This window comes from Copadichromis virginalis, linkage group LG20 (genome assembly GCF_057382275.1).
Source record: "Copadichromis virginalis isolate Kocher_CV1m ecotype Utaka linkage group LG20, C_Virginalis_male_GT1.1, whole genome shotgun sequence".
Classification (NCBI taxonomy): domain Eukaryota; kingdom Metazoa; phylum Chordata; class Actinopteri; order Cichliformes; family Cichlidae; genus Copadichromis; species Copadichromis virginalis.
The window spans coordinates 17994053-18019351 of NC_140637.1; the positions used below are offsets into that span (position 1 = coordinate 17994053).

Sequence of the window (25299 nt, forward strand, 5' to 3'; positions counted from 1 at the left end):
AGACTCCTGTACTCTCCTTTTCTCTCACAATTGTTAGTTTTTCAGTAGGTGTGCATCCACCCCTTATCATTCCACATCTGTTCTTGTGAAATCAAAGTTAACAAGAGCTAATCAAAATATTGGGTATTTGTCTTGGTATATGAGATGGGGACCACAAGTGGGACACCTGGTCATTCTAGAGTCCAAAGACATTAGCCCACTTAATCTGGTGAACGGATGACCAAGAAACTTGTGATGAATAAGTAAAAGAAAAATCTGCATGAGTATGTTATTTCTACAATATACTAATAAGACAATTTTGGCCTCATATATTTTGGGCTTCCCTTTATTTTCATAAGAATAAAAATAACTGATGAATAAATATCGGATGAAAGCTTGAATTTAAGTGACGCTGCTTTACGCAATAAGAACTGCAGTATAAAGTCAATTATAATAACAGGAAAGCAGTATCCATGCTTCATTGGGCCGCTGCACATCCTCCTTTGTTCTATGTCATGACTGTAGGCTACTGTGGAGGAAGCTGTGTGAGTGTGTTGTATAAGGTGGCCTGCGCACACCCCAGATACACCGCTAGATGACAGCACTGTCTAACCAATTAGCTTGTGAAAAATAGCAATATTCCCAACTCCATATCGCAAGGATGTGGACTGTCCCTTCCTGTTTTAGTGCCGAGAGAGCCACCGTACCGACTCACACTGGAGCAGGAATACAGGCACTCATAACGCGATTATGCCTGGATTTTCGCTGTGTTTGTCAAAGGCACGGAGTTGTATTTTCCGTCGCGGGCTATACAGGGTTATATATTAGGGAACGCTGCTATGTTATTCTCCGGGTAGCTGGTAACATAGCAGGCCTGTTTATTGCGCTGCCAACCCTTTTTGCTTTCCCATGATTGTCCTCCCCTTTTCACACTCTCATGGCGGAGACTAAAATAATTTATCACATTGACGAGGAGGAGACTCCTTATCTGGTCAAACTGTCTGTTCCTCCGGAGAAAGTCACATTAGCGGATTTTAAAAATGTCCTCAACAATCGGCCGGTCAACAGCTACAAATTCTTCTTCAAATCCATGGACCAGGATTTTGGGTAAGTGGCTACTGTCGGCGATCATTATTATTATTAGCCTGTTCGTGTGGCTCATTTGCTATTTGCTGCGGTGTGTATTTACACCTTTTATTACAGCTATCATTATAGGCAACATCAAACGATCCCGACTGCCAGATTGCTACATGTGCGCAAAACTATATAGAACCGTGTCTGTTTCCATGTCTGCTCTTGGCACCTGCTCATTATTACAGGCTACCCTGTGCTCAGCGGAGGAGACACTTGAGGGTTTGAAGTTGTACCAGATCTGTCCAGAGCCCTAATGACGCAGACCTGCGTGCATTACACAGAGCCAGACCACTGCTTCTCATATTAACCTCAATATATTAACCATGTGGAATATGACTGTCAGAGCAATGCTGGCGAGGTCTCAATATTCAACTTCTCAGATTTCGTAATGGTCTATTTCCCAGTACCTGGTTATAATTTTAGCAGGGTTCGAAATAACCATTAAAAATATTTATTTATTAATGAATTATATGGTTGTATTTGTTTACTAACACATATTGTGCACTGCAGGTGGATCCCAAGGCAATTTGGGAACCACATGGCAGTGATGGTGACTGTGCATCATCTTATCACCTTTCTGAATAATTCTTCTAACAGCATTCAGTCCTTAAAGTAGTTGTCTCGCTAAATTTTCTGATCAGCATTGTAATATATTGTGTTATTACAGAGCTCCTAAGGAAAACATCAAAGTTAAATAATGCGTGCTGGTGGTGCAGTTGTCTGCCATCTAGTTATATCCTACAATTCACTGGCTTTTATCATTTAATGTTATTATGAGAGAGACATGGGTAATTTAATTTACTAATGGTAATTATGATGTAGATTGTCTGTAGAAGCAAAATAGGGGGTGTTGATGGGGACAGCATGCTGGGTAAAATAACGGTGTACGCAAAAGATTTAAATGTGAATATTTTGTTATTTATCCTACCCTAAAAATGTAGTTACCTTCACTTCCTTCACTGAATGTCAGAACAGAAATATTTCCTCCATGTTTTAGTCTTGTCTTTCTTTTTTTTTCTGCCCCTCTTTTTGTCAACCCATCCTGGTTTTCAGGCGTTACACGAGGTCTACAAAGCTCTCCAGTTCTCTCGGTCAGCAAGATCAACTTGTGTCAGGCCTCTGCTGAGGATGACATATTTGTGTCAGTGACTGTTCTCATTCCAATCTGAGGAGTCATACACGGGCCTATGTACATTTGTATCTAGCAGCGTAATCGCAAAAATGATTTGAGGAAATGCAGAGGCAGGCAGTGTCTACAGAGCCGAACGTCATGCATTTCCACTGCAGCCTGACCTTGTGAGGGAAACTGGCTCTTCCTGGTTGCAGGCTAGTCTTGGTGCGCCGCTTTGTCCCCAGGCCTGGCTTCCTGCCTGTCTTGCGCTGCAGGCCGGGCTGCTCACTGGGCCTCAGGTGATCGACAAGCAGATTATGGAAACAAACAAAGCGTGTTTGCTCTCTCCACATAGAGACATGACTCCAAGTTGCTAAACTCACAGCCTCGTAGATTCTTTTCCTGCATATGCATTACAAAGCATAAAGCACACAGTCATATTACACTGTGAACTGGACAGGGTCGAGTTCCATGTAGATATTACAAAGGCATTTCTACAAGCATTCCTGCCTTTGAGTTACGCTTGGATATTCAGGCTCTGTGAGTCCAGTGCCGTATGGTACTGGCACAGTATGGAAGCAAACTCAGTCAAAGGCACAGAGGAAAGCAGCGCTTTGTGGTAGCCGTGCTGGCTGCACTGCATACACACAGACAGTATGGCTGCTGGAGAATTAGCAAGGGAGGAATAAGACTGCTGAGCAGAGAGGGAAAACATCAAATCCCTTGCAGTTATAGACAGTGTTTGAAATGTAAATGAGCAGTCAGTGCAAGGTTCTCTGTAGTAGACCCCCTGGTGCGCAGGGGAGAAAACTGCCATTTTCTTATGGGATTGCTGAACTACATTTGTGTTGGCCATATCAGCTCTTTAAGGAATGGCCACACAAATTTGATAAACGGTTTGCGCCCCGGCTGCTTCGGCTTACCGCGGTGAACGTGCCGTTTCAGGTCCCTTTGGAATTGCATGGAAAACGTGTAACTAGGGGATGTGGCATTTCCATCCACAGAACAGAGCACAGCAAATTAAGCGATGAACATTTCGTGTACACATTTCATACTTCAGTTGTTTTGTTTGTTTGTTTTTTTTGTCAGTAATATTCATTCGCTCATCCATATTCATAAGACAGGAAGCTAATTGGCTGGGTTGTTTTGAAGCAACCCACTTGGTTTTTTTGGAGACTTCAAGGTGATGATATGGCGTTTTGTCATTGCCACTGGTGGTGAGTGGGTTTGAAACCTCACTATAATGCAAGTCACAGAGGCGCTCTGGAGCTGAGGAAGCAGCCAAGCTGAAGGTCTGAAAGAAACAGTCTTGTTTGTGCCTCAGAAAATAGGGGGCTGGTAAGGGGATCTTTCTCCTGCTGTAGTTAGAGGACAAAAATCTGCAGCTTTTTGCACAAACGCACTCCCGTCACTCCTTGCTTGCTTTTATCATTTACAGATTGTGACAGATTTGAAGGTGATACCAGAATCTGATGTCATAGCATCAACTGCAATGATAACAATCACATACTGAACTGAAACGTATGAACTTTGTGATTTTAAGCGTCACGCGCCATTGACAGTACACTTGCTATTATTACCAGCTTTACACATGGTTAAATTTGAATTGAGGTGTTTACTGAGTGAGACCCGGAGGCATATTGAAGTCAGTCTGTTCACAAACTTGTTTGACTACAAATATTTTGCTTCCCTGTTTAAAGTGTCATTAGCATGAGCCCACCAAAGTCATTGGATGGCTGGTCTGAGGTGGCTGGATTCTCCCACCTCTGGTTTCTGTTCTAGGCTGCAAGTTAACCTAGCCCTCCTCTGTCTTTCAAAGCATAAACAAACACATCTAATCTTTCCCAGCTACACAAATATCACCAGCGGCGGAATATTCCACGATCACCGGGGTAAATCTAGTCATTATCCTGTGAAATCTGTTAAGACCTATTTAAGCTGTCAGCCCTAAGAAGTCAGATCTTTGACAGCAGCCCACACCAGACACATTGCTTTCTAAACAGGGTTTACGGTGTGTGTGTGTTTGTGCGTACATTTGTGCGTCTGTGCTTAGGGTTCAGAAGTGAAACTAAAGCAGGTCCTGATATCAGATGGAAGATGTTAAAGTCATCAGCTGTTATCATTGGAATTGCGTCTCAGCTCATATCTTACAACACAAAGCGAAAGTATTTTGCACGCCAAAAAGCATAAACTACACTTGCACAGGTCAAATGTGTGAATGGAAATCCTTATTTTTGTCAAACTTTAGGAAGAAGCAATCATTCCTATTTTATTTATACAGGCCACTCCCACATCCTCACAAGTCACTGTACAGCTGGTCATGCAGCTTGAGAGAGAGGATGCAAACACTTCCTACCTAACGAGTGGCCGGCAGACTCGGCCCTCACCGCCCTCCCTTTTCCTCCCTGAGGTGGAACATGCCACAGCAGCAGACTCTGTGGTCGTCAGTTCCAGCCACAAGGCTACGTTATCTCTGTCCACCACTCCCAGCAATGCAGCTCCCACAGCGGCAGTGCACACAAAAACACAACTAGCTTGGCTAATCATTTCAGTTGCAGGGACGTTCTGGCAAAACAGGACGAGAAAAAAAAGCTGTAAAGTCGCTGTCAGAGACACCGCTGCATAAAATCGTCTTTGGATTTCCTGCTGCTCTCAAGTCATGCCTCTCCCTTTTTCATGTTCAAAGCCAAGAAGCTTACGTGAGATCTCCACAGACTCAGAAATGCTTAGTTGCTGCCTTTCCAGGAAAATCCTTCTCAAAAAACAATCAACATACAACACATAAAGTCATCCAGGGAGTTACAGTGGAATCTGGTAAATATATTAGGATGTTAGAGCCCCGTGACTTGTGTCAGAGTGTGTTTTGCCAGATCGTCTCCTGCCCCTCAGCAAGCTCCAGGCCTGATCTGTGTGACACAAGCTGAGCAGGTGTGGTGACGGCTTGCTGCTGAACTGTTTCCCAGAGGGTCAAAGGGTAACTGGGAGGTATTTTTGTTGGGAATTTACAGCCAAACTGAAGGAGGCGCTCGCACAGGATCACCCTATTAATACACGCTTGACGCCTCGTTGTCGCAGTTATGAGGCATTTCCTACTCTATCTATCTATCTATCTATCTATCTATCTATCTATCTATCTATCTATCTATCTATCTATCTATCTATCTATCTATCTATCTATCTATCTATCTATCTATCTATCTATCTATCTATCTATCTATCTATCTATCTATCTATCTATCTATCTATCTATCTGATTTATAGTTCTCTCCCTTGTAGGCAGAGCTGTTGTTACATTGTTGTGCTCAGGGTAAGTGGTCTGATAGCCATGATATTTATAAATCAAGGATAGAAACTGAATGCAGCACCACCGCTACTCTATGAGCTTGCTTCATGCTACAAAGGGTGCAAAGCTGATCGAAAACAATGTTGAAAACGTGGCTTTCAGTGCGTGAATGTCACTCAGCGTGGGGCAACATTGCAGGTCGACCCATGCTGTGTTGTTGAGCCAACTCTGTGTCCGACCACTGGTTAGTGAGCCTGACTGTATCTGTCTGCCTGCTCCCTAGGGTCGTCAAAGAAGAAATCTCTGATGACAACGCCAAGCTGCCATGCTTCAACGGGAGAGTAGTGTCCTGGGTAAGTGAGATGGATGGCTCATCCGTGTTGCCCCTGTTCACCTGGCTGTGTAGTCTCAGCTCTATGCAAAGATATGTGGAGCACCCATAGATCATGTACATATTAAAATGCAACGCCTCCACATAAGTTATCAAACACTCTTCACCTTAAGCTATTGTTCATCTGTGCTATAAAGGTGTGAGTGAATCCATTAGATATTAAACCAGGCCCTGGTAACAAAAGAGCTGGTTTAGGTTGACCATTAAAATGACCATTTACTTCAGGGGGGGTCAAACATACACCCATGAAATCCATTCAGTGGTGCAGTCAAGCTGGGTGTCTTTGCAAAGTGTAAAAATTGCATAGAAGTTATTAATAATTATAGTTTTACAATGAAATCTCAGCATTGTGAATAGAGCTGATGATGCTACTGGAGTGGAAATTTGTTATTATTTTAGCTCATTTGTAGATCACAAGCTGTTTGAATGATAAAAGCGTTGTTTAGTTTAGCTTTGGTGCCTTTGTAGATGCATGGCGATCAATATGTTGTCATTCACATGTAATGATAGTAACAGTAACTAAATGTGAAAGAATATGAGACATATTGTTGGAATTGCTTTGGTTTTTCTGAAGTTATTCATCTCTTTTGTACATGGATGGTAATTTACAGTTACTTGTACTTCTTTATGAACTATATGAGTTTGATAGCCCTAATCTGCTGCAATCCTTTGGCCACATACACTGTGTATTTCTAGTGTTTTTAATTACTGAAGACAAACAGCACCGTGAACCCATGTCTACAGAGACAATAGGCTATGCCAAATTAAATCAGTCTATCTTTATTAGAGAAGGATTTACACCTTAATCAGTCATATATATATATATAGGACAAAGAACGTCTGTCTCTAAATATTGATCCAAAAGTAGCAGCAAAGATTTATAAATTAGTTTGAAGGTCTGTAATTTAATTTGCTCAGTGTCTTTTTGTTTTTTTTAACAATGTCTTGTATAGATCGTACTTTATTGATCCCTATGGGGAAACTCATTATTTTTCTTTCCGCTTGGGGAGGTCAGAGGTCAGAGAGAGCCACATGGTGGTGTTTGTGTACTTGTTAGCGACTGTCTTGCTCAATAACACTTAATTGTTGTCGATACTCTCTCACAATAGCCTCCACTTGTGATTAAGTGTGGTCACAGTTAGTCAACTGTTATATAACAGTTAGTCCTAATATGTACATGTTTCCTCATGATTGCGCCACATTTTATTTAAGTCCAGCTCCCGTTTTCACAAATATGTGTTGCTATTCAAAGAGCTCTCAGCAGACTGATTTGATGATTTTACACTTTATTATGTTTTCTTTCTTTCTCGTTTATCATTTTAATGTTAAACTTTGCAGGTGAAGTGACTGATGTATTCGTTTTAGAAAGAAAATCACAATTTGTGGTGTCGCTGCACAGCATTTCCTCTGCAGTCATTATTTCTTCCTTGTTAAAAAATTCTTGTGATTAAAACACCTGCACACCGTAGGTTAGCCACACATGCTAACTGGACTTATTATTCTAATAGTTATTCAGACAATAAATCAATTAAAAATATATTAGATTCCACTAACTAGACTACATATACGGTGAGGTTGATGTAGACTTATTTTTCTTGCATGTTTAAACATTTCAAAAGGAAGGAAAATTTCTGTGCTATTAAACTTAGTATAAAATGAAAAGATAAACATTTGCTCGTGGGGCAATGTCAGATCAATCGTAATGCATTAATAATTAAGAATACTGCCTATGATGCTGGGGGAGCTGCAGAACCTAAGATGGAACATGGCTGAAATCATTTTACACTCATATTAGAACAATTTTTAAAGCTACAGTTTTGGGACGTTATTATGTAAATTGCCGAAGAAGTTTGTGCTTTTGATTATTTTATTGGTGATTTTAATGGAATTTAAAGACATACCCAGGGAGGGTCCTTGCAAACCAGATTGGGCTAGATTGAAATACTCTGTAATTTATCTGATGTGCTTTTTGGAATATGTGCCGTATTTGGGCCGTCAGAGATTCTGGCTGTAATATGAAGATTAACCTGGTCCACATATTTATGTCAGTGTGATTAGCAAGTCCAGTGTTTCCAAAATTAGTTACGTTCATTAAGTTAATTTCAATCATATATATTTAATCTCTGTAATATTCTGGATATTTATAATTGAGCTGTTTGTATATTAGAGTTTTTTCTTATATTTTGTGACTTTGTAATATATTGTATTATTTAATTTAGTTAAATCTGTTACTGTTGTTCTTAAAGCAACTGTAACCACATCATTTCCTTTGGAATTATTCTGATTCTGATTCTGATTAAGGCCTTAGATAAAATAATCCAGTGTGTACATTTTAAAGTATTTGGGAAAAAATATATCAGGAATTCTCTTCAAGGTCTACCATAAAAAACTCTCAAAGCCAGAAGGAAAATAATGTAATAAATGCATCCACCATATATGTCCTATACTAGCATCTTTACACTGGCTGCCAGTCGGTTTTTAAATTGATTTTAAGATTTTATTATTTATTTTTAAGGCACTGCATGGGTTAGCGCCTTCGTACCTTTCTGATCTTTTAAAGTTATACACTCCTTCAAGCTCAATTCTGTCAGCTTGTCCTATGTTTTTATGTCATTGATTTTTCTTTAGAATTACAGCATTTTGGTCACCAGCCGCTGTTTTAAATAGAAACAAATTTCTATAAAACTGGAGATCCAAGGACCAGAGAGAAATCTGCTCCTTCTTAGGATGTTTCGAGAAGAAAGCCAGCAAGTCAGTACACGGCAGGCACAGAAGGTGATGGAAATTGCAGTAACACTTATATCCGTTGTAATGGAGAAAAGAAAAGTATCCCACTCTTTATTTGAGAATCGAGTGGCACCATAGCGATGCCTGTGAACCCCCAGGCTTGCATTAGAATAATCACAGCCCACAGAGTTGTTGGGCTTTCCTCGCCTGTCTGCTTTAACTTTCATTATTCTGGCTCAGATGAAAGGATGGGTCATTGTACATCATCCTTTGTACCGACACTCAGCTGAGTAAAAGAACAGAAGTCTTTTAAGTTTCTAAGTAGCTTGCAGTGTTTCTCAAGTTGTATAAGCATAGCCAGAAGTCATCAGTAGGCCTTTTTACCACATCTCAATTTCACAGCCTCCCCTGAGTGGACTCGCGCTTAAGAGACGTCTGTCTCTGAGTTTATCTTTGAGTTTGCGTGGTTACAGAGTTTCTTTCTTCTAGTTCTGTGTCCACACTATGCAGCCTATAGAATACAATAAAATATGCACAGCATAACGTGTTCTTGTCTTTGACCTGAATATGTCTAATCTGTAATGAATAATTTTGTTTCCTCCAACCTGTCTTTTTCAGTTGGTCCTGGCAGAGAGTGCACACTCTGATGGAGGATCTCAATGCACGGAGAGCCATCCAGAACTTCCCCCACCCCTCGAGAGAACAGGGGGCATCGGGGACTCACGGCCCCCGTCCTTCCAGTGAGTAGGATGATTGCCGCTCGTCATGTATGCACAATTACACACACTCGTGTAGGCAGATGTATTCAAGCACGCAGCCCTGCGTACCGGTTGACCTTTTCATTTCACAGCACGCTATATGTGCTAATCAGAACGTGGAACGTGCCACAGAGAGATTTATCGTCACAGGCTCACATGGGGAGTGTAGACGGTCGCTCCGCCGCTGTGTGAATATAGCATGAAGTATGTGCTAACACTACAGTGTGGGAATATGCATAGGCGTGAGTATTTTTCCCACTTGGGTATATATTCCCGCCCACACAGCCATGGAGTAAGGCGTTACTCCGCTCGTCTATGTAAACACGATGCGCATGCTGCTTGGGCGGCTGATTCTTGAAATAGCCTTGACAGCATAAACCTCTTCAGGCAAATACTGGCACTCAAGTGAGGCTCATTGTATTCAGTCACTAAGAGCATTCATCCATACTCTTAAAAAAAAAGCACATGTGGCCTGAATCATATTATTGCTTAAGCACTCAAAAATTGAGATTTTCTCAACGTTATGGCTACCTGAGTCCAGACTTTGCCTTAAAACCAGCAGATTTAAAAAATATAACTGTAATCACTAAGGAGAAGTCCCTTCCTAAATATAGCCAAAAGGGCTGGGGGCAGTGGAGGCCAAGAGTCATTGCCATTACAGCACTAGAGCAATATAGCTGAGGCTCTATATTGAGAACATGCAATCTGTCATGTCTCAGTGTATCTCTTTATCTACTGTTTGACATCTCAGCTCTCTTTTGCCCTCTATGGGCTGCTCACTCCTGTTTGGCTGTCATCTGGCCTGATGATGTTATTGTTCCCAGCCAGCTTTGACTACCGCCACCTTGTGGAAAAAACAGCAAACTGTCTGCCGGCCCCTTTACCCGCCCCCTCCGTGCCTCGCTCTCTCTTTCTCTTTCGCTCTTTGAGTCAGACAGCCAGGCCTTTTTACAGCATGGTGAATTCCCTATCGCGAACCTCCCCTCTTTCTGAAATGAATCCAGCCTTCCCCCCTGTACCGCTGTCTGCAAATAGCTAGAATATTATTACCACATCATTTTCTCTTTGTGCTTTATTCATGCATCTCGTGTTTGTCGGCGTGAATGGCTCTATTTGATGAGCACACACAGAATAGGTGTTTTGGTCTGAAAATGGACACACTGATGTGCTTCTGCTCGGTAATCCGGATTAGCAGACATTAAAAGCACCCATCTCCATTTCCCAATGGGAGGGGGGGGGGGCTATTGGCAACAGGGAGAGGGGGTGGTAGGTGTGGGGATTGAAAGGGGGTGGCATTTGTTCACAGCTGGAGCCTAGCGCCTCGGATAATCTCCCACCAGAATAGCAGATCCGTCGGCTGGCTGGTGAGCGCCCTTTGACAGGTTTTGACAGGGCTAACAGCGAGGCAGTGGCCACCGCATCGATCATCACATAGCTTTCTAATCAGTTCCACTAGAAATGCACCTGAAGTGTGCATCTTCACTGATTTTTGCATACATGCACTGACCTGTGCTGGTGAAGCCGGGCCCAGGTGCACCCATTAGTACTCTGTAGCACGCGCATGTAAGCATGCTCAATTGAGTGCTTCATCCCGCTGAGTGAACACGGCAGACACGGCATCCTGTCTGCTCCTGAGATTTTCATTTGCATTGGTCAGCCACACGTAGGCACTGAGGTGTGCGAGAACATTGTTTTCAAACGAGGAATGATGTTTGCTCACAGGTTTGGTTTTTTATGCCTCTTTTTTCTGTTTATACACTTTGATTTTGACTGTTTGTGCGCGTGCACTGACATTTACGCAGGTGTGATTATTTAGGTATTCAGGTGTCAGATACATGTTGCATACGTGCCTAAGTGCGTGTGACTGACTGACAGGGTTGAGTAGAGTTCTCATCGGGTTCAGGTTTCCTAGGAGCCCGGTGGCAGTGTGAGTCCCTTAACCCTCGTGCCTGAGGCCACGGCGTCTCCAGCCCTCTGACAGAATAACAATCTGCCCGCCAGCTCTTCCAGAGCCCCCAGACTCCTTCCAGACCTCAAGTACACACAGGCCGGCTTATTGCTCAGCCCACACCTGATCTACCACTTCTCACTTTTTATGCGATCTGTCATTCTCTTCTCTGTCTCTCTCCCAATCATGCTCCAGGCACCATCTGGGCTTTCAATAGGTCTCATTAATGCCAGTATTGTCCAGAATGGCTCCCTCTCAGGGTATCTGGTCATTAATGACACTTAGTGAAAAACACATCACATACCACCGAACAATGAAATTGCTATTTTGGCCAGAGGGACTGAATTTGAAACAGAGTCATGATATGAGTTGCATATTCCCCTAAGGTTGGATGGCAGGCATACAGATACTATAACAGACAGAAGTATACTGTAGCTAGGGATTATGTTCAGGAGTGTTGGTGTCAGGCTGGCTAGAGAATTCATTTGAAACACTTTCTGCGAGGCAGACTGAGATACTCTGTGTTTTGTACATCATTATGAAGCTGACTGAAGTTTTCCGATGCGTGTATTGCAGTGCCAATGCAGTGAGCAGTCGTGACGGCCTGGACACAGAGACTGGTACAGAGTCTCTCCTAAGCCACCGCAGAGAGCGAGAGAGAGAGCGCGCACGGAGGAGAGCTCGAGAAACTGAGCGTGAGTATTATCAGCCAGGAACAGATGGATCCCAAAAACGCAATTATCTTGTCATTTCCAACTTATTACTTTTCAGTACCTCTTCATTTAACTCTCATACTCCGCACAAGTCAATCACCAAAAAATGTGGACGGGAAGTAGACATGTATGAAAAAAGGTCCCTGGGGCTCAAGTGGTACATGTTCAACTGCAGCTATGTTAAAGCAAAAAGTTCACTGTATGTCAGCGTTTTTGGAATAGTTGGCCAGTAGTTGTCTTTCTTTTCTGTTTCTTCTGTGGCTCTCAGGTCTGAATTATAACAGGAGTCTGTTGCAGTCACTGTTGAAATAAAAAATGCCTCCATTCCATCTGGAAAAGAAATTGATTGGATCTTGACTTTAAAAGCTCCTGAGAACTGTTATCAAGTGCAAATGCATTTGCTTTATTGTGCTGACATTTGACTACAGCAATTTCTATTACAAGCTCTTCGGTAGGAGAGGCGCAGCACTTTCCTGCTCCTTCGCAAGAACTCCTATTTGCAGGCTCAGTGTTTTCAGTAAGGGAGGCTGTCTGTGCTATCCACAACAGAGAACAGGAAGGTTTTGCAGTGGTTACCCATATAAGCACATTGGCGATCAGTAGAGGTACCCGCTTTCATCCGGTTTCTGTCCCACACAGGTATTTTTGACAAAATTAGTTGGTTTTTTGGCACCAAGTAATAAACAATCGCAGTCTGCCATTGTTTTCACTGACAGCAAAAATCACTGTGCTCTTCTCTCTCGCTTTCTTTCTCTCGCTCCCCCCTTCCCCTTTGTCCTCTCTTCACAGCAAGCCTGGCTCCTTGCATCCTGCGCTCCAGGCTCATTAACTAAATACTCATTAATTTATGTGGTGCAATTAGCATCACTGATTACAGCATCAGGTTGGGGTTGTATGGAGGGCTGTAGATGGGGAACAGATTTATCTTAGCAGACTATCTGCACATGAGCATAGCCAGTGATTTCATCGTGATCACGCTGGTGCACTCCATGATGATGCTTTTGACTTGGCACAGACATATTGCTGCTGCCGCTGCTGCTAACAGCCAACTGAACATCTGTTGTTTTTTGCATGTGAGAAGGATCACAAACTCAATGTTATCCACCCCGTTGTCTGTGTTTACTGACTTCAATCCAATCTAGAAGCACATATACTTTCCCGGAGAAACTCCAAGAGGAACTGGTTCATAAATTTGTGTAACAAAGTCCAATTAAGTGTAATTCAGCTTTAATTTCACCGAGTGACACAGCGAGGCGTAAAGACAGATACCTCCTCCCACCTCTGTGCCTCACTGCCTGCAGCATCATCATCAGCAGCAGCAGGAATTCCCCTGTCACCTTATACACATGCGAGCGTTCCTCGCTGTTTTACAAAGATCGGTTAAAATGTTCAGACTTGTCAAACTATTCTCTCTCTCTCGTCTTTCTCAGTTTTCTTTCCTGCGCTGTAGCATTCAAGGATGAATAATGGAGCAGTTAAAAAATTTAAGAGGGAGAACAGGTGCAAGACTACCTCATGGAGTTATGGGATATGATCTGTTTTAAGGCTGCCAGGTGTTCTGTATCTTAACCAGTTGTATTAGAGGACAACTGTGGCCAACAAAGGGGGGGGGGAGCGTTCCCGTGGCATTAAATGTTATGCTGTACAGAGCCGTCAGGATTTCAAGGCTGAGGTCAGAGAAGACACAGTTAAGCCTGAGCACTTATGTTTGTATTAAAGTATTACACAAAGCCTGCAAAACAGCTGGTGAACATAAACTACTCTCTGTTATGAAAAAGTGTCTTCAGCTCATTTTCCTGTTCTTGTTGTATTAGGGCTGCAAAGCTTTTGTGATTTCAATCACTCGACAGTGCTTTCACCTGAGGAAGGGAGGGGAGAAGACAGCTTATCGTATAAAATCACATATTATTTTCTCTCTGCTTTGGAGGATACCATTGTCTGATTGGTCAGAGGCAGAGTAACAGTCATTCAACAGTTGCGTGCATGAGAGTCAGGGAGGAGGTAATACTTTCTCCTCACTCTCAGCTCACTTTCTCTGTTCATTGGAAGAAGGCGTGCTGTCAGCTGCGGTGAGAGGGATTCGCTGTGTTATTTCCCGGGATGGTGTTGGGCTTTGGAATATTTTCTATTGTTTTTTGTGGTTAATTTAACGCTGGTGTTATTTTTCTGTTTTTCCAGAGTTATGGATAGTTGGTTAAAATAGGGAGGCTCTTGTTTTTTGAAGCAAGGTGACATTTTTATTTAATAGGTGTAAGCTTTTATAGGCTGGTTCTGTTTATGAGCGATTCTCATCAAAAGGCAGCTCGATTGATTATAGAATTATTTAGACTGCATGTTTCTCTCTTTAAAGATCAGAGTTCACACAAAACAGTCAATTGCTGGAAGTGTCACAGCTTTCGGAAAGGTCACGATAATGCCGTGTTCAAAGTTTCGCATATTCATTCAAAACGTGACTTTGCTGTTGAGTCATAGCACTCGCTTCTTGTTTTACTACACGTCACTCTTGATAGTTTGTCGTTTTGTGTATTCCCTATTTCTGGCACTTCCTCTATTGTAGATAAGCTGTGAAGTGTGTCAACAGCCAGCTGGTGGGCATAGACTGACTGGGGCTCAGGCTTTTTAGAGAGCAGCTAGCACAGACGGAGCAGAGCACAAAGACGCAGATTTTTCAGGCTGGCTTGGTGAACCTGCACACTTGCTTTTTGTTTGTTTGTTTTTTTGTTTTCTCTGGCGCCAGTCAGCAGAGTGCGAGAGGAAATATGTTTGAGTGAGTCTTAACACTGGATGTCAGGTCCCTCTGCTGATTGAGTGTTTATGTGCAGTAGCTCGTCTTTCAAATGAGCACCCTGTGGGCGGAGCTAGCGATGGGAACTACTACATTGCTGGAATGTTTTGCTTGCTCTCGGCGAGTACGTTGGCTACCACGCCCTCTTCGCCTTGTGAGACCTTTTCAGCCAATCCGCTGTTACCCTGAGACTGCGCCACCTCACTGCCAATGTACGTATGGAGACAGACCTGGTAGTTTTCCTCTGATGGGAGTAGGGTTGCCAACCGTCCCTTAAAAAACGGAATCGTCCCGTATTTCGAAACAAAAGTACACGTCCCGTATTGAGCTAATAAGGGACGCACTTTGTCCCGTAATACAGTGAGAATCAAAAGTAGTCTATAACTTTTAATGGAATTAACGCTTTGTTTGAAAACATAATTCCCAGCCCCTCTCCTGCTTTGTGACCAATGAGCTGACAGCACACTTACGAGTATGACAATTCAGATTACCGCTCATCTCATTGGTCAAGGAAAGGTCGCTTACGGAGAAAATACCGGAAGACAACAGATGACCACAACAAGAAGCATGGCCAACAGGGAAACAAACGCCGACACTGCGGTGCAAGTCTCGGACGACAGTACACCTAAAGCTGGGCAAACACTGTGCGATTTTTTTCAGTCACGTTATTCAGCTCCTGCTCAAACTGCACGATTGACTCGCAGGGGTTAGAAGTTGGTAGGTCACGATGCAGGGTCTCACACTATACCGCCCGATGCTCTGATGCGACCTGAGTGCTCACACTGTGCCTCCATAACATGAAGGTTATAACAGAAAATCTGTCGCACTCTCTCTCTCCGTCTTTCACTCACTCACACAGACACGCACACCACCACCATCAACTTTGCTAAATTGCTAATGAAAAACATTGATCGGGCAGCTGTGACTGAGCAGCAATGTAAATCCAACTATTTTCACGGTTGTGTGCCTCCATTGCTTGTGTCCAGATCACACGCTGCACAGCCGTGCTGCTCCATCTTTTACACCAACGTTTACGTGTTTGCGCGCGAGCAGTGTGAGCGGCTGTGGTGAGACCCTCACGAGCGATTGATGATCGGGAGCTGGTCGTGAGGTGTTAATCACTTCTCGTTACCCCATGTATACTACACGATGCACGATGAAGGCCAAAATCGGTCCGATCACTCAAAAATCGGCTCAAAATGGGCCTAAAACCGCACAGTGTAAGCCCAGCATTAGAGCAACAATGTTTGTTCAGAGAAAGGGAAAAATGGGAAAAGGAAAACACCTGGCTGGAAAAAGTTACTATGGGCATGTGCAGTGAATATCAGCGCTATGTGGCCAGAAGTGTGATAATATAATTTATTTTGTGTAATAAACAACTGTAAGGATAGATGATTACAACAAATTGATGACTAATACATAAAAGTAATACATAGATGAATAATGATGATGAGTTAAGATGCGTAATCATGGGAACAAGCGGGTTTACAAACAGGAGCAGCTGATTAGCATTAAGCCAATTGTACTAAATGCACTAAATGAGCACTGTTACAAGAATGTTTTTCTTTCTATTGTTTTCTATTATTTTAAGTTAAGCAGGACAGAGTTCTTTTAAAGAAAGATTTACTTATATTCTCAAAAGTTAAGCATGACAGGCTTCTGTTTAAGAAGGAGACCTGTTTTATTGTGTTAATGTTGTCATTTTGAGCTAAAAAATAAATGGCTAAATGATCATTTGTTTCACATGTGTTCATATCACAAAGAATACACATCTACTTAAATCAAATTCAAGTGAAATGGTTAAAAAAATAATTTCACACACAAAAAAAGAGCTAGAAAATTCACCACACTGGGAAGGGTGAAGACAACTGGGTCGCCCGGCCCTGGCCACGAGGTGTCCCTTATTTATTTTTCAGGGAGTTGGCAACCCTAGATGGGAGGGCACTACTTTTTCTTGGTTTTCTGCAAAGTCTACAAATCCGTGTACTGTATTAAAAAAATGCGTTTATTTTTCATTTTTATTGCTACATTTTTTTTTAATTCATGTTATTCCACCTGCAGGAGGGTCTAATTGAAGATATATTTCAGTTCAATGTCCACATCTTCCTGAGATCACAGTTTAATGCTTGTTGCAGATGATTTTTGTTTTGTATTCCAGCCACTCTCATTAACTCCTTCCTTCCTCGCCTTCTGGTTGCTCTCTTATTCTCACTTCACCCTGCAATGATGACCCCCCCCCCCCCCCCCCCTCTCCATCTGACTTACTGCTGCTGTGCACTTTTTCTCTACAGTCCCTCGCATCAATGGTCACTCCAAATCAGAGCGCACTGCAAGGGACTCGGCCATGGGTTACGACAGTGCCTCAGTAATGAGCAGTGAGCTGGAGTCCAGCTCATTTGTCGACAGTGAAGAAGATGAGGATGCTAGCAGGTAAGTTCTTCTCCAGTTTTGCCATTGAAACACTTAACTTGGTCGCTTTGTCTTCTTTCTGATGTGATTTGTTGTTTTTCTTTTCATAAAAGCTGCAAAAACAGTGAAGAATTTGCAACAATAAATCAGACTTAACCACTTAAACTACAATCAGATATAGTGCGTGTGTTAGAAATTCATTTAAATAGGAATAGCAAGGCTAACAATTTATTATTTTGTTGAAACTGTATGTGTGTACATAGACCTTCACAGAGTTTTAAGGAAAATTCCCAATGAATATACTAAATAGCTTAAATTGCTCACTCTGGCCTTATTCATATACCCTATTTAATATTCCATCTTTTCCTTGATTTCACTTTCTTCTTCAGGCTCAGTAGTTCCACAGAACAGAGTTCGTCTTCACAGCTGATGCGCAGACACAAACGGCGCAGACGGAGGCACAAAGTGGCAAAGATCGACCGGGTATGCACCTCTTAAAACACATCAGTGCCCCTGCTGAAAGTGACATTGACACTGAGTGCTTGAAACACATGAATAAATTGTTTGAAATGGGCTTTTTGCCACTTTTATTCACAATATGCTCACTGTAACCTCTTCTTCCTTTACCAGTCATCGTCTTTCAGCAGTATCACAGACTCCACGATGAGCCTAAACATTATCACCGTCACACTAAACATGGGTAAACCTGTTGCATCCATGCCTATTTTTTAACGTCATAGAATTTAATGTAGAATTCATATCAATACCAAAGCGAGTCTTTGTAACTGTATTCATCCCCTGCTTTAATCTCAACAGAAAAATACAACTTCCTTGGTATCAGTATTGTCGGTCAGAGTAATGACCGGGGGGACGGCGGTATTTACATCGGCTCTATCATGAAGGGAGGAGCTGTAGCTGCTGATGGCAGAATAGAACCTGGAGACATGCTACTACAGGTACGCTTCCATAACGAGATATTTGAACTGGTAATAATTGTGCCTCGAATTTGCTGTTGCAGTGACAACATCTCTCTGAGGTTTTGCTGCATGTTAATAATGACGGTTGTATTTAGTTCCCTTGTTAAACTCTTATGTAAAACTTGGAATCCTGCCTCTCTTTTCCTTCCCCATCCTTTGTTCTGTTTGCGATGGACGCTTCCAATTTGTTGTGGCCCCGATACAAACAGTATAGGTTGTTTTATGATTGTGGGGGTTTATTCCATCAAAAGGACCTTAGGATTTGCAGCCATGTGAACCCCTAAAAGAACAGCAGAGATTAATACGTGCACAGTATAAATGCATCGAAGTTCTCTTCAGAACTTCAAAATAATATTTTAGTTAGTAAAACATGGTCGAGAAATGTAAAGAAATTACATTGTTGGTTTTGTCTGTCAATCAGGTGAATGACGTCAACTTTGAGAACATGAGCAATGATGACGCTGTGAGGATCCTGAGAGAGATTGTTTCCAAAACTGGGTAAGGACTCTTTCTTGGAAGATTATTGAAATCAGATGAAATTTAATTAATATCAGAACCAATGTGCTGGTGAGTCATGGGGCTGTATAGAAAATCAAAGGATCTAAATAAATAGGAAAAGCTAGTTGATAATGCTGCTTGACCGTTGGACACTGTTGCAACTTTTCCTGGAAGTTGACCTTTCGTCTTTCTTAGTCAGTGTCGACTGCTCATCAGTAGAATGAGTAGCTGACATTAAAGGATTTATAGGAAATGAAAGCCATCGACGGCTTTCACATTTGACAAGTTTGATTATGTTACGTAAAGTTATTCGCAGTAGAATGACAATGCGCAGTAGATTATTCAGCTTTGGTGTTTTTAAAAAAGGGAACAAGTACAGCATATTTCTGTGTATGATTTTTCTAAGAGTAACATTTATTTTCTATGTATATCCAGTCCCATTAGTCTTACTGTTGCCAAATGTTGGGACCCATCTCCCCGAAGCTACTTCACCATTCCTCGTGGTAAGACAGACAGTGTGGTGTAATATTTGGAGCAACGCAAATGATGACCTGATAATGTTTAAACCATACCGTGTTCACTTTGTCCTATTTATAAAAAGTTTCTCGTTTTGTTTTATTTTCTCAGCTGAGCCAGTGAGACCCATTGATCCTGCAGCCTGGATTTCACACACCACAGCCCTAACTGCACCTTACCCTCACTATGGTAAAGGTTACCTGCTGCTTTGTTCCAGTATAAAAGGTCACTTCTCAGTAACTGAACTATAAATAATGAGGTCACAATGATCAAAATTGTTTCTCTTTTTCCATCTCAGAGTTTGATGACTTGCCTCTGTCTGTAAGTAAAACAGATATGGCAACTATTGTCAAAGTGATGCAGTTGCCTGATTCTGGCCTAGAGATTCGAGACAGGATGTGGTTGAAGATCACCATTGCAAATGCTGTTATAGGTGAGAAAATCTACCCAATGCAGAAATTTATATAGAAACAGTGGCTGTATTACTGTAAACAATGCTGGTTACTTGGAAATGTGCAGACATGCATTGCATGCATAGTGATCGAAACCTCTGTGCTGAGTGTGGGCAATAAAAATAACTCAGTAAGGCTTTTTTTTTTCTTTAAAAAAGGGAAATAAAGAAATCAGTAGGTTTCCTAGAGAGCACAATATTAAATTACAAGACTGAAATCAATTCAAATGCATGGTATCTAAAAATATAATTTTTTAGGTAGTTTACTCTTTCTAAACACAACAAACAACATCATATAAGTTTTTTTTTTTCAAGTCATGTAGACTCTTGTTTTTTCTGAAAAGCATTAGCATCGTAGTTCTAGCATTAGCTCCACTAACTTCATTCAAAGGTTTTGCAGCATTGTGCTGCTTGCCCTAACTATTGCAGTTGTGGTTGATGTGTGGTTGCTGCATATAAGTGGTATTTTTAGCATCTGTTCCACGCATCAGGGAACTGAACTTCATGTCCACGTGTGCATTCTTTGCCATGCTAGGTGCTGATGTAGTGGACTGGCTGTACTCCAGAGTGGAAGGATTCAAGGATAGGCGCGATGCGAGGAAGTACGCGAGCAGTCTGTTGAAGCACGGTTACTTGAGACACACTGTCAATAAGATCACCTTCTCTGAACAGTGCTACTATACCTTTGGGGACCTCTGCCAAAGTACATCCACTTTTCACACCTACATTAATTAAGCAGCTCACACATTTATGGCATTTTCTTTTTAAATAGAAGGATTATACTAACTCTGTCCCTCTCTGCTGCTTTTTTTCCCTCTCTCCTCAAGACATGGCCTCACTCAATTTGAATGAAGGATCCAGTGGTGGAGGTTCTGAGCAGGACACTTTGGCACCACTACCTCCCACTAGCAACCCCTGGCCTCTGGGCGGGCAGCCATTCCCCTACCCTCCTTTCCCCACTGCACCCCCGAGCTTTCCGCCAGGATACTCAGACCCATGCCACAGTTTCCACAGTGGGAGCGCAGGCAGCCAACACAGTGAGGGTAAGCAATAAGGAGGGGCAAGACGAGTTTTCCATCAGCCTATCGTTGATTAATATAATATATTCGCTCAACATGCAACACGACATTAATGAAGTCTTTCTGGCATATTAACGAATGTCTGGCTCATGCTAATGTTAGCTTTACTGGCTCTCTGGGCAGGAAGTGGACATTGGATTGCATTATTCAATACAATATAAATATCTGTGTTCTAAAATGCGTCCTGTATTGTCAAGGTCAATCATGAGCATCTTGAGTCATGCAGCGGACAGCTCTGCAGTACTGGGTGTGTACACAAAACAGATCTGATCAACCATGTGATTATCAATCACCAGCTTGAAATGATCAACACTAAGTCCATGTGTCTCCATTAGTTCTTGAATGATCTTTTGTTTTGATTTTTGAATCAAAATGTGATGGTGCTGCATGGTTTTTGTTGTCTGCGCTGGGGCGGTACGTATAAGTAGCTGGCAGGGGTAATGTTGCTGTATATTTTTTACTACGTAGCCCAGACAAAAGATGTGAAACTATATATTACCATCTCTCTGTCTTATTTTCATTGTTTTGAGTGGCTCATCCATATTTTAATTTCGCCCAGTTGCCATTCTTTCGGTTAGTTTTGGTTTCGTTTATCAGCAAATTTTGGGAAGACAAGTGACAAATAAATGTCATGGTTTTCTTTCTTTGGGAGCGTTCAGAAAAGAGCAAGCATTCATGGTAATGAGTGCATGTGAGAAATCTTGGGGACAGTTTCTGCATATTTGCATATAAAGGATCAGTAACAGCCACCGGCGTTACGTTGGTTTGGAGCTAACGGGGGAAAGTGCACTAGGACACGACAGGTAGTAGAGGAACGACTGGGCTGGGAGGTGTGTGTAATTCTGTTGTTCCCTCTGTTTCTGCTGGGCAACGGTAGACTGAAGGAGGAGGTAGTCCCCGGACACTGGGGGAACCGGTAAGCCTGCTAACCCCCTCTCCTCCTCTGCTGCTCTCTCTATTTTACCATTCAATCTTATTCTGCCACTCCTCTCTTTCTCTTGTGCTCAACGTTCTCCACGTCTCATACTGTAGCTTTAAGGTTTTTGTTGGGTTTTTTGTTTTTTCTCTCTCTGCCCGTCCCATAATTTTTCTTTGGTCCATGTGTATCCTGTCTGTGACTCTCCTGACGTCCGATTCTCCCTCTCTGTGCCTCTAGGCATGCATTCGTACTGTGCTGGGAGGTGCATGATGCAGGATGAGCACTCTGAGGCTTGTGCTATCATTCTTGCTGATAGGGGGCAATCATGCACCACTTTACCCAGTGCTGTTGGGCTCACTGTGGAAGGGGAGGCGTGGAATGTTTGATTTTGCAACAGTGTGATACACCTCCATTAGTCTGATGCCAGCAGTGTTTATTAACAGCATTGAGAGTTGTGACACGTATTATTACTGAGAAATTGACAACACGACAAATACGTCATTCTGCGTTGTTCATCAAGTGCTTTGTGGTAATCTTTCTGATGCAGGTGTGTCATCTTTATATTTATGATCTTTGACTGTTTCAGTGTTTGTATGAATATAAGAAAAAGCCTTAATATCAGTTGCTGCATCAGAATTTGGGGCAGAAATCACTGAGATAATCATGTTTGCCCTTGACTGACTTTTGCTAGACTGCATAACAAAAAATGTGGTCACACCTTAAACAAAGTGCAGTAATGTATTTATTAACATTGACACATTTTACTGTGTTTCAAACATGAGCACCTTTTCATGTTATGCTTAATTCTGGTGGAGTTCAAGAAGTCTTTATTAAGCTGATGTTTAATGTGTGACCTTTTGTCTTTGTTTATCGGTAGCCGGTCGTGAATCATCAGTAGCTGATGACTTGCAGCTGCTCACTGTGTATTTGTGGGTGTTTTATATTCTATTGAAGTCTTAACCTGTTAATCTCTGTTTTCTTTTTTTTTTTTTTTTTTTTTTTTTTTTCCCCCCCAATCAACAGGAAGCCGAAGCAGTGGATCCAACCCCAGCGCAGGCAAAGGTAGACGTTCATCCCCACAGGAAAAGGGTCAAAGGTCAACATGCAGTGAATCAGAGCCAGGAATCCGCGGAGGGCGGCGTGGTGACAGATCTGCCAGTCAAATGAGCCATCACAGCCACGCCATCTCTAGCCAAAGTCACGCAAGGTCAAGTCTCAGCCACAGTCATTCACACAGGAGCCACCCTGTCACACAGAACAACCACCCCCCGTTCACCTACAGCCACGCCGCCTTTACTCAGCCAGCTCCAGGCTCCTGTGCCCAGAGCGAGCGAAGCCATGCCTCCTCCTACGGCCCCCCAGGCTTGCCTCCCCCTTATTGTCTGGCCCGTCTGGCCCCCAAGACCTCATTCAACAGTAGCACGCCTCCTGGAGCCCCACCTGGGAGAGAGTTAGCAGCCGTTCCTCCTGAGCTCACCGCCAGTCGCCAGTCCTTCCAGCATGCTATGGGCAATCCCTGTGAGTTCTTTGTTGACATCATGTGACAGAACAGTGCCTTTTTAACTCAGTGAGCACAAAACAGCTCTCCCTGATCCCTTTCAACCCTGTTCTCCTTTTTCCTCTCAGTCTTTTGACCATCTCTAAACTTCAGAATGTAGACACTGACTGGCCCTCTCCACAGCCCCCTGCTGTCTGTCCCTCTGATGTCCAAGCAAAGGAATACAGGCAGCAAGAGCACAACAGGAGTAGTCCTCTCGCACACAAGCAGGGGTCCTCTGGCTGAAAACCCTCTTTTGTATTGACGTGACGTGTACAGTTTGTGAAACGTGAGTGGTATTCAGTGTACTGATTTCTGTAAAGATGCCATGCAGACATTTTTGGGAGTGTGTACTCTACCTAGGATATTTTCTGTTCTGCGCCTTTAAGCTGGCTGGGCCTGGATCTCAATCCCCCAGACCCAGGCCAATAACTATGGCCTACGAATCTTTTTCTGGACATAAAACTCGGACTGGAACACCTAACTCATATTTGTGTATAATGCTACAGTTTAGCACATTACTCTGGCCCCACTCCCCTTATGTCAAGGCGCTGCCACTGGCGTATTTAAGCTCTTACCTGCCAACTACTAATAACGCTAACCTTGATCAGTTCACAATCTGAGGATTTCCATAAGGGAGACCCTGTAGCCAGCCTTTAGTTCGACTAGGCTGCATATTGCATGACTGTCTCACCTGCTTTAAAGAAAACGTATTCATTCATTTTGTTTAAAGTATTACCGTTATTGGGGGAGGAGGTTACCTCTTTCCTATGTTCTAAAGGAAGAATCCATACACTGGAACATTTTCGTGATGTTATTTATGTGATCCTTTTGCATTGATGGTGTCATACTTTGTCTACTACGAATGACTGACCGACAATCAGGCATCACTCTTTATGAAACGGTGGCCATTTCTCAATGTCCTAGGTGTGCTTTGTCGAATGTATCATTATTTCTGTCAGTGATTAAACCCTGACACCCATAACACTTAGTTTAAACATGTTTAAAGATCAGCAGGATTGCAAACTTTGGACACTCACAACAGCAAACTGTGAAAGCAAACTCAAAGGTTGATTAGATAAAGTAGTTTGACAAAAGCATCAGGTTTGTCTCCTTCAGTTGTGGACTTTGTTGAAAAGTCAGTGTGATAAAAGCCAAAGCCTCACATTGTTTGGTGGACATGGCTCTTCATACTGTTGAAGCTGTCACTTCTAGTTGTTGTGTTCAGAGTGACTTCAAGGGGAATCCTGGCTTTCAGATGGTGATCTCCTTGCAAAACAATGGCAAATCCCTGTTGTATCTACCTAAAATATAGTTACAAGAGGGAAATAACACACACACTAGTTTTATGAGCACTTTCCCATTTTGTCCTTCCCTCCCTTTAGTATGAAGCACTGTTTGCAATCAAAGCTTTCTCTTTAATTTTCTCTAAAAAAAGAAGAATAAATTGTAAATAGAAATTTATTATATATATATGAATAAAAATATATATGTTCAAAACACTGTCTTCATTTTTCACCTCACCTGGAGACTGAGTGAAATGCCACTAGGTGGAGACATTGTTTTGTGTATATTATTGTACAAACTATACATTTGACTGATAAAATGATAAAAATGCGATTTGAAAATGTGCTTAAGCCTGTTTTAATTCGAAAGCAGTATCATGCATTTCAAATGTATGACACAATCTCGTGGGTGGTTGGTGTTCATGACCGGCCTGTGGTCAACAAAACAGTCGCCTGAAGAATAGACAACCATTTACAATTATAGCCGAGATGGGTTAATATGTTGCAACAAAGTTTTAATGTTGGTTTTGACACTTGACAGTTAACACCCCTGAGTGGAGTTTCCAGTACACCAATTACGTGTACTTTCCCAGTGGGCTGGTGTTACTTGTAAAACGGCTATACAACAACAAGCCGACTGTATAGTACAGACCCCCATCTACTTGACCCACAACCACAGCCGCGGTTGCTGAGTGACGTCACACACCTACATCTATGGTGGGTGTGTAATAAAAATGCTCGTCAGGAAGGAAGTGCTGTGTAGGCAGAATAAGTTACTCTACTAGAACAGCAGCCCCC

At 42.4% G+C, this 25299-nt stretch overlaps 1 protein-coding gene across 3 annotated transcripts; it reads left to right on the forward strand.

The window, feature by feature from the left end:
- Nucleotides 1-639: 639 nt before the first annotated feature.
- On the forward strand, nucleotides 640-24847 carry LOC146684601 (segment polarity protein dishevelled homolog DVL-1-like). Of its 3 annotated transcripts, XM_085444442.1 has the most exons (16): nucleotides 640-1086; nucleotides 5791-5860; nucleotides 9244-9365; nucleotides 11908-12026; nucleotides 17121-17259; nucleotides 17628-17721; nucleotides 17869-17938; nucleotides 18055-18194; nucleotides 18637-18713; nucleotides 19149-19216; nucleotides 19341-19418; nucleotides 19528-19662; nucleotides 20216-20383; nucleotides 20508-20723; nucleotides 22702-23196; nucleotides 23305-24847. In XM_085444442.1, the coding sequence occupies exons 1-16, from the start codon at nucleotides 917-919 to the stop codon at nucleotides 23310-23312; spliced, it is 2169 nt and encodes a 722-aa protein (XP_085300568.1). In that variant the 5' UTR covers nucleotides 640-916; the 3' UTR covers nucleotides 23313-24847. The 3 variants fall into 3 exon arrangements, with proteins under 3 accessions (XP_085300568.1, XP_085300566.1, XP_085300569.1); XM_085444440.1 differs by having other exon boundaries at nucleotides 22702-24847; XM_085444443.1 differs by lacking the exons at nucleotides 640-1086; nucleotides 5791-5860; nucleotides 9244-9365; nucleotides 11908-12026 and adding an exon at nucleotides 12043-15041 and having other exon boundaries at nucleotides 22702-24847.
- Nucleotides 24848-25299: the final 452 nt, after the last annotated feature.